The sequence below is a fragment of the Amblyomma americanum genome, chromosome 3, assembly GCF_052857255.1.
Source record: "Amblyomma americanum isolate KBUSLIRL-KWMA chromosome 3, ASM5285725v1, whole genome shotgun sequence".
NCBI lineage: Eukaryota > Metazoa > Arthropoda > Arachnida > Ixodida > Ixodidae > Amblyomma > Amblyomma americanum.
The window spans coordinates 170830980-170841000 of NC_135499.1; the positions used below are offsets into that span (position 1 = coordinate 170830980).

At 48.5% G+C, this 10021-nt stretch overlaps 1 protein-coding gene across 1 annotated transcript; it reads right to left on the bottom strand.

Annotated features, from left to right (window-relative positions):
- Positions 1-4118: 4118 nt before the first annotated feature.
- Positions 4119-9623, bottom strand: Cdk5alpha (Cdk5 activator-like protein). The gene has a single exon (XM_077658777.1). It carries the CDS (start codon positions 9485-9487, stop codon positions 8372-8374), a length of 1116 nt encoding a protein of 371 aa, XP_077514903.1. The 5' UTR covers positions 9488-9623; the 3' UTR covers positions 4119-8371.
- Between the last annotated feature and the right edge of the window lie 398 nt (positions 9624-10021).

A 10021-nucleotide genomic window follows, 5' to 3' on the forward strand; every position in this document is an offset into this window, starting at 1 on the left:
TCCTGAATAGCGCGTGCATCAGAGCTTTGCAATCGTGGTTCTGAACGGTGGCTATACGCACACAAAGCCCGCATTGTGCGCCCACAAACGTGTCGTTCCAATCTCACGCGCAGTTCTAAACCAGACGCGTCTTTGAATCCGGCGTCATCCAGCGATGCATTTTATCCGCCGGCTTGGTGACTGGATGACCTTTTGCTGTCTCCCACACATGGTGAAATGCTAAAACGAATCATTAAAGAGCGTTTACCGTCGCCGCTTCACCTCTTTGGATAAGACTGCCGCAATCGCGCCATCGCGTTGATTTTAGTCCATATGCGTCGGGACACCGCTGCGCAAGCTGTTTATCGCTATTGCCTTGAGCAGTGATGGTGACAGCGTGTGGGCTGGACCTTGACCTTTCTCTGTGCGGCCTTGAAACAACCTGTTCGCTGTTATTCGATCGGTATTTATTGCTTTTCTTGTTTTTTTGGCTTCTGATGTTGACCCGAGCACTTCAGGCGGGTACTGGACTTCCGCAAAGCTTAAAGAGAGAACATCGAATGGATTCTGCACCAGGAGTAGTATCAATCAGGGAGGATTAGCTTTCAAAAGTGTCCGCAATCACCCTTAACCTTTTCGCCGCGGTCGCTGTCATCTCAAGTGTCATCGCCGGCTTTTTCTGTTCTTGTTTTTAATATTCGTGCTTACTGCTTACTCAGAATGACAGTGGTCTTTTGTCAGTGGCGGACCGTTCGCAGTACGGGACACGTTGCTGGTCACGTTTTTCCGCAGGAGAGGCATAAGAGGATGATGAAAAGGTCGTTACTGTCACAGTCGGTACTCGCACCCCCTCGCGTCAAGGTGACCAAGGTGAGGTAAACAGTTAAGAGAATAAGAGGCCACGTGAGTAGAACACCTGCACTGCTGCACTAAATGCAGCAGTACAGGCAGCTTTAATATTAATGGGAACACATATGGGCGTTCAGCCAACGATGGCTCCATGCGTATGACTGAGTGACAAGCACATCTTTTCATGTTTTCAGAGTAGTTTTCCTACGGAAATGTAATGCTCATCAAACGTTTTCAAATTTGGTGCAAAAATAATAGCAGAATTCTTTCTAGTGAGCAGACAGGTTGTTCCCTTTCATATTGGAGCTGCCTGTGTACACTGGAGTGGAACAAACTTATACCCCTGCCACACGGCAAATCTAATGACATTCACATCGAATGACATTTGTTCGACTTAATGTCATTTATTCTGCGTGCTGCTACACGGCCAAAATTAATGCCATTTGCAAATGATGGCGATTGCGATGGAGAAAAAGTGCAGCATAAAAACATTTCGATCTATGCTTCAATATGTTTCGAAAAGTATTGTTTTGCGAATGGAAACCGATTTCAAAATTTTAATCCTCGTTTCAATAACGCGTTGATAACTGCTATCCACCAGGAGTCCAAGACAAGCCAAAGTTCAGCCAGCGGCGGCAGACAAATGGCGGACGTCACTACGTCGCTTTGTGCAATGGATTCGCGGCAGCGGAATGCGATCGCTGCGAGTCTATGCTTGCGAGCACAAAGACGCAGCAGGCTGGCCCTGTACAAAGGCAGATTAGCGGATCCAGCAAGAATAAGTAACAAACAACTCCGAGCGCACAACTACCGCAGCAATTGACACAGCCAGCACTCCGGACTCCGGCAACACAACGCACGCGCCTGCCGCTGGCTCATGGGCTGGCTACGGCTGGCTACGGCTGGCTTTGGGCCACGCTACACAAAAAAGCCAAAAAACATGCCTGCTCGTCCATTCCGGTTGGCTGGTAGCTAGAGTGACAGTTTTATTTTTTCTGGTGCTATTCGGTATTATTATATAAATAAATGAACGACCACAGAATTATACGGGTGTTGAAATATTATAATGCTTGTGTAGCGTTTGAAATTTATGTTCGGTGCATATTCTCACCAAGTCTCTGGTGTCGAGGGAACACATTAGCTCGGAGTTTGCTGGCGAATGGGTTCCCCAAACTCATTCGATATCTAATGTCGTTTTCATCGAATGTCATTATATTTTCTCGTGTGGCAGCAAACTAATGTCGTTTTGAACGAATGTCATTCGATGGAAATGACATTAAATTTGCCGTGTGGCAGGGGTATTAGAATATCTGCTGGCCGTGCAGTGAATAAGCTGTAGCTCTCGATAATGCTCAAATAAAGGCTTAGCGTATGCTTCATGCTGTTCGTTCTTTGCATCCTTGCTTCGTTCATCTTATGCTGCACTGTCTGCTTCAAAAAGTAGAGGAATAAGATAAGGGGACGATAGACAGCGCTTCACTAAACCAAGCATCACAATGCAAAACGCACAGGTATAAAAAAAAGTGCCTGTAAAATGAGCTCATTAATATCCAGAAACATAACAACTGCTGATTTTGCAAGGACAAGACGAAATTTTCTATGACCATGATGTTCATGTTATAATGACCAAATGTCCGAGCAAAATAAATGCGCTACAGTGTGCAGCATAGACAATATAATCCTGCCCCCTTGCCCTCCCCCTTTCCCCTCCACTCCAAACACACAGTACTTAAAGGCATGCGTAATTGGCTTGTGGCTGTAGAGCAGAGCATTGCAAGAGGAGAAGGTTGAACGGGCTGACCACCGGACATAAGAGCCGCCGGTGAGAGTGACGTCGAGAGAGACCCATCAGAACTGCTGGTCAGAGGCGGGGTGGGGCGGCGGCACAATCTGACTTTAGAGGCTGGAGCCGTTGACGCTGATATAGTGCAGCCTAAATCAGCTTTACAATAATTATGTCGCATGGGCTCCATACGAGCCTCGTCGTCATAAAAAAAAACGATAATCTAATCTCCGATTGCTACCGAGAAGGCCAGTTTCCCCTAAAAAATGAGCCTAGCCTAGCTACCTCATTCCTCTCAGTTGTTGACCTATCAGGAAACGCAACTCGGGTTATGCTGCAAAGTGCACCATCCCACCTTCTCAAGTTGCGCAGCAGTATTTGCCGCTGGTCGCAAAAACTGGGTAGATAGAAAGGAAATACTGCTCATCACCCGCAGCGGTAAAACCCAAATACAGAGGTGATGGGGCACGGTAGATCATGAGAAACCATTCTGCCACGTAGTCATGTAGACTGGTTGATGTGTAGTATCTTGATCAGTCATGATGATGTGTAGGCAGCTTCTGGTGGCGTAATGCGCAGGCATTATTACAAGCTAGATGGGCCTCTGATAGCGGCCTCTGATCGCTTCCGGTCTCACTCCGGTGCAACGAAGGCCACCTCCGAGCAGATACGAAGGTGCACAGAGGCAAACATGCCGCCTACGCGAACAAAGTGGTGTCTTGTGCCAGATGGTAAGCAGCCCCATTGTGCTGATAGGTACACAAAAGCGAGGTGCCGCCGATACTTGCAGCGCCCTCTCGTAATAGCCGCTGACTTCACAGCCCACATTACCGGCACGCGCAGCGCGATCCGGGCAGCGGTAATGAGGTGTGAGCGTTCATTTTTTCTTTTTCAGGTAAGAGGCTAGCCGTTTCACCTGCTCTCGTCTCTCTTATCGCCGTACTGGGATAATACTCTTTTTTAATATTTCTGCTTTTCATACGCTTTAACGCGCTCGATATGACGTGCAACGCGTCCGGAGTGAAGCAGGTGAATATTGTGCTTTATAGTTAACATAATGAGCTTTTATCTAGAGCACCCAAATTACACAAAGGTGGATTGTACACTGTTCTGTGCATCAAGAGCCGAGTACACTAATTTTCAGCAGCACTGGGCTAGCACTGCTTCAAGTACTCATCTCCTGCCACAGCTCTTGTGTTGCAGCTAACACTGAGGACTACAGTACGTAACGTATTCCGCGTTATATCTGCATTTTATACATTACCATTGTGGGGTGGATATTCGTCCTCTTCATAAATTTGCAGTATCGCAAGATATCATACGCTAGTAAACGTAAGTGAATGTGCAAAGATTTATACAAGCAAGCGTTCGCTTCTTCATGTAGAAGCAATATTTGTGGTTGCCCGTAATACTGCTGGTCGTTTTGTCATTGTTTACACTTATTCTATGCAAGACGTATATACTGTCTCAGGTGAAGAGTCAAAATCATGATACGGTTGGAAAAAGGTCAGAACAGTCTTTATTTCTCAGCTGATATACTTTTTGTACAAATGAGCAGCACAAGCTTCGCACGAAGTTCTTGTATTCTCATCAGTCGAAGCTTCGATGAAGAGAAAGAACAGACAAGCTTAGTACATCACCATCATTGTCCATGAACACTTCTACTGAATATTGTAACAGGTGATTTTATGCACTTTATTGATGACTATGCAATGACTTGTAGCACTCAAGACAGAGGGATGAACTGTCACTTCAGCGTGTCACGTGACCCTGCCATTGCACGGGCACGTGCTACCACAGATGACGATCACACTCTTTGTAAGCTATACTCAACAGTTCTCATTCTCGTACCAGTGGTTTCTTTGTTGAATTTAGTACCTTTTAACATAGTGCGTTGCGTGTACAAACACCACAAGATGACATTGGTCGGCATTTTTTTCCAATAGAGTGACACTAAAACCAAATTTAAATTTGTGTCAAAGGCAATAAAGTGGACAAATCTAACAACCCAGCAACAATGCAACGTTCATAGAACCATAAACATAGCAGCCGAGGACATAGATAGGACGTACGGCAAATCATGACAGAGTAGAAGCTGCAATCAATGGCAATTTTATAACTAATTTATAACAACGCTTTGTCGGAGCAAAGCAACAATGAGCGGGTGGAAGTTCGGGCACAGCTTGTGCGTGCCTGTTTCACTAACTACCCGCCTAAAATTATGCAGAGAACGAATACTACGTAAAGCGTGCTTTGCCACAGCAATAGTTTAATTGAGGTGAAGCACACTTTACGAATATCGGAGAGAGCCTTTGCGAGCACTGAACGCGGGGGATTCTAGATGCGTGGTGCACTCATTATAACGACACTTCACCATCTGCGCCTGTGAACATGACCTCTCACTTGATAATAAAAAAATTACTAAATGCCTTGTAGAGCGCTCGCGAACTCGTATTTGCTAGCGGTCTCGTGCTATCGGGTTACATTGCAGAATATGCATGAATATATATTCCGAAGTCGCGCCGAGTGTTCTGACTTTGCATGCTGAGAGTTTTTTTCTTTATTTGGTCACAACACCTGCCACTCGCTATCATTACGCCGGCACCGAGATATCAACGCCTCAAATGAGGGGGTATTTAAATGCGTCTACTTATCTAATTTGGTACACTTCCTAATGCATGAGTCAACGCTAAGAACACACTCAATAAAGGCAGTCGACGTGGATGGTTGCTTTTTTTATTTTTCTTGGAAGGTAAAAATCATCTCCTTCGCACGCCGTACTTGCGTTATATATTATTAGTATATTCTAGCGCTTTTTGTCGGCAAGAAATTACTTAGATGAGTTGTGACGCTTTTTTTTTCCTCAGCGCGAACACGGATACCGGTGAAACATTAGCTTTTTGAAAGCAAATTTCAACACAGTGTTTAGCTGCAGTAATCCAGGTAGTCAAGAGGGCTTGTTAAAATTTGCGCCACGAATTCTAGGGGAGAGTTTTCCCGCTTTGCATATTTAATTCAACCGCTCTATTCTTCTCTTCTTATCTACATATCTGAGGCACTCGTTCTTAAAGCGCGCGGCATAGGGGACGCCTTCGCGGTCAGTGTAGGCTCACAAAGGGCTTCTCTCTCGTTCTCACTTAAGAAAAAATAAATGAAGAGAGAGCGAGAACAGCAAACACGAGCCTACAACAACCAGAGTTAAAGCAGCAGCAAAAAGCAACGTTCTGAGAAGAGAAACTATGGAGAGTTTTTTTTTTTTTTCTCTGCCGAGACGCCACCTATGATGGCTTCGGTGAGTAATGCGTGGCAGACTGCCACCGTGCTACGCATGCGCGCTTCTCCACGGCACACGGCGAGCGCGCCGCGGGAAGAACCGCGCGCGATCGATATAGTTTCTTTTTTTTTTTGGTCGCAGAAAAGCTCGCGAATTTTGCGCAAAATGGCCGCCGAGTCGCCACGGCGTCCCATCTCTGCCGTGGCGGTTCCATGCAGCCCAAGGGCACATAAGTCCAGAAAGCAGTAAGCGAAATCAGTGAAAGCACTTCATGTTTTCTTATTTTCTTTTTTTAAACAGTTCTATATACACCTATGGAAATAAAATTCGTAGAAAAGCTATAATTATCTTGGCTCATTGCTGGCATCGTGTAATCCCTCCATCTGGTTCCGTAGCGTTACTGCGTAATAAAATAGGCTATCTCGGAGTCAAAAGAAAAAACTGCGGACACGAAATGGACGTCTTCTTTTGGCTGTCATTTACCGCACCAAACTGAAATATCGGAGAAAAGTTGAATTTAACGCAATTTTTGTTGATATTTTTGCATCACTGTTTTGTTCGGCGTATACTTCAAATAGCTAAGAACTGAGCGAGTACGAAAAAAAGTAAATAAAATTTACTTGGCTCAGATTTGTGGCTTGATAGATACACAGATCCCATAAAATAAGCTACGTTTTCCGGTATATTTTACTTTGTCTACATATGAGTGTTCTCCACAAAACGTGCAGGTGTTTCATCTTGAGTTGCCTTCGGACTCACGAAATGTACAGCAGCGAGCGTTCTCCCAAAGGTTACGTATGGCCTACGATGTCACCTGTGTCAGTCAGACTCTTGCTTCTATATTTAAGATCGGCTAAGTTATTGTAACGTTGGCACAGCGCGTTTTTTTTATTTATTTGAGGCTTTCTTTGAGGCTCTGCAGTTTGGTCTCACAACACTTCCCATCTGCTTTTTTGTTTTGATTGCACAAACCACTGCATGATAACACGGAATAAACGAAGAGAAACAACTAAGAGTGGCTACTCCATCGATAGAGCATTGAGATTCTAGATGAGTTGCTGTTCTGTTTTTCTTGAACAACATTTGTACTAGTCAATCTTTTTTTTTTTCAGGTTAGTGGGGTTCACAACGCATTAACTGTTGCGCAACCAATGAGAGGTGAGGAAAAATATAAAGCAGACAGGGCACCTACAATGCTGATTAATATAAGCACATGCCCTGAACATAAAACACGATACTCACTCTAAGCAAAATAGAGTGAAGAAATTGAATAATCTCTCTTTCTCTCTCAGACTCTCTCTCTCTCTCTCTGTTTATATATATTAGGTGCGCTCTCGAATGTTGTGAGCTCTTTGTGAAGTGTGGTTAGCATAAATAGCAGAGACTACGGGCAGAAAGGAATATTCCTCTCACCTCTCATCATTTTCCTTGTGCCGTGTACAACACAGAAGAAGTATAATACGAAGAAACCAATAGTAGAAGACGAAGACCATTGCAGCTTTGTCCCGCAACAACAGGTCAGTCGTAACGATGGTGTCAGGGGCATGGAGAGTCCCGGGGATGTTCGGCGGAGAAGAAAGCTGGTGTGGAGGCAATATGTCTTTGCCGTCTTCTCCGGGTCGTCCGCAGCAACACGCTGGCATAGACACGCTGGCATAGAAGCAAAAATATCGCAGTCTTAATCGCACGGCGGTCAACCGCTAGAGTGACCTTGAACACACGAAGCATCGCTTTGTTTCGGCCTTTTCTAGTTTGCTGTCACACACGGAGCAAGAAACGCCGTCGAAGCCAGCGTCAGTGTGGAAGCTGTCTTCTAGGATGCTTTTCAATGCACTACGCTCCTCATTTCCTGTCTTTTTTTTTTTGGCAGTTACGGCGGACACCTTTGTCGACGCCATTATGGGACCGCGAACGACCTCCGTACGGCGTACCATGCCCACCGGTGTACCACAAGAAGCGTCACCACACCGCTCTTTCAAGAACTGAACGCAACGATCAGTGATAACATGAACTGCACACAGACACTTCTCTAAAACGGATACGCGGCAAAGTATTAGAGAATTGAGACAGGCGGAGGATGAGGAGCGTTTTTGCTCCTTTGATGTGACCTTTGAGTCGCTTTCTTTTTTTTTTGGCATTTTGTTTCACAGCTGGCTCACAAGTAAAGCAAACACAACATCCGCGTTTGCAGGCCTCTCACTCTTAACAGTGAATAGCGGTCAGGGTTGCAGACAAAATGGCGACGGAAAAAGCAACAGCATCAGAGATAGCGAGCCGTTGACCAGCGTACGCCGAAGAGTGAAGGGCATTAGCGTCTTGACGCTCAGTACACCGGGAGCACAGTGCCGAGGTGATGGCTTGGAGAGAAGGACGGGTGCTGGACCCTCACGCTGCTGCTTCACATAATGCGGCTCGCGGGGGCCCACGTTTGGCGAACTCTTGATGCTAGAGTGGCGCCCCGGTCTCCACGGGGCGGAGGGCGTTCTTCAACAGACGCGCGCCGTGGCCGCTGCCGGTTGAGGCGCACACGCTTTGAGCTCGGTGAAGACCTCAGTGAAGAAGCCGGGCTCGCTGTTGATGCGCAGCATGTTGGAGCTCAGGGTGTCAATGATGAGCAGGCAGCGGTCCCAGAACTTGTCCCGGTTCTCGTCCACCAGGAACGGCTTGAGCGGGTACGATATCTCGTTGCCCATGTACGCGTAGGACAGGTACAGGCACGTCAGGACCACGGCCTGCAGCTCGCGCTCGCTGGACACTTCCTCGTCGACGAGCTCGCGCACCAGCATGTACAGGAAGACCACGTTCGCAGGGTTGATGAAGGCGATGTCCTGCCAGCCCTGCAAGAGCAGAGACCTGTCCACTGTGCGCAACCAAAGGACCGCGTCGCCCGGCTGGAAGTCTCGCAGCCGCTTGCAGCGCTGCCCGAGGAACTCGCCCAGACAGCGTAGGAGCTCGGATGTCGAAGCCTGGATGACCGTCTTGCGCTGTGGACTCCCTCCCGCCGTTTGCTGGAGCGAACCGGCTGGCTTAGGCGGGGCCGGTCTCACCACAGCGGGCTTTGGCGGCAGAGGAGGCGGGGCGGGCTTGGCTCCCGTTGGTGGCCGGTCGACGAGAGCGCGTCCCGAGCCCACAATGTCTAGGCCTAGGTTGTAGCAGGAGAGCGACTTGTGCACGTTCTTGTTCGGGTCGACGGGTTCGAGCGGCTGGCGCTGCGCGGCCGCGGACTTGCTCTTCTCGGCCTTCTTCTTGGTTGAGACGTTGAAGTGCTTCCAGCTGAGCGCGTTGATGAACAGCGTGTGCTTCTTGAGGTTGTTGCTGTTGTGGTGGTTCTGGTTGTTGTTGTTGTTGTTGTTGTTATTGTTGTTGTTGTGGTGGTGGCCGTGGTGGTGGCCGTGGTGGTGGTGGTGATGATTGTGGCCTCCTCCGGCCAGCGGCGGCTGGGTCTGCGCCGGCTGCGCCGCCATCCTGTCCTGGTGGTGGCCCATCTTGGCGGAATGCTGGCTGTTCTTGGCGTTGTTGAGCTGCTCGTAGCTGTACAGATTGTACTCGCTGTAGCTCTGCGGCTTTCGGTCACGTGGGGAGAAGCTGAGCACGGTCCCCATGGCAGAGGAGGGCTGCCCCGGCTGCTGGTTCTTCTTCCTTCACGGGGCTTCTCTCGCGGCGACTTGGCGACTGCGAGTTCCCTCAGCTGGCGCGGTAGCGGCGGAGGCAACCGTCGTCCAACATGTCGCCCGCGCGCTCTCTGGGGCCGATCGAAGCTGGGCCGATTCGCACGAGCTGCGTTGCCCCGGCGACGGCGCCACTGCGCATGCGCGCTCCTCGGGACCCTTTTTTTTTGCTGCCGGCGGTCGCTGTGCGAAGCCATGGCGTCACCCTCGGCGCTGTATCGCAACGCCGCTGTGGCGGGGTCCCTCCTCGCGAAGACGCCGGATCGATAGGCGCGACGTTGGGCGAGAGAAATAGGGAAGAGTAGACGGGCGATTCCCGCCGGCTGCTGTTGCTCCCGTGGCTGGCTCCGTTGCGAAGGGAATTGGGAGGAAGATGCGGAGCTTTTTTCTCACCTCCTTTCCCTTTTAAGGAAAAACAGGAGCCGTTGCTGCACGCTCAAGAGTAAGTGGGCCACGCGTCGTTCTAAG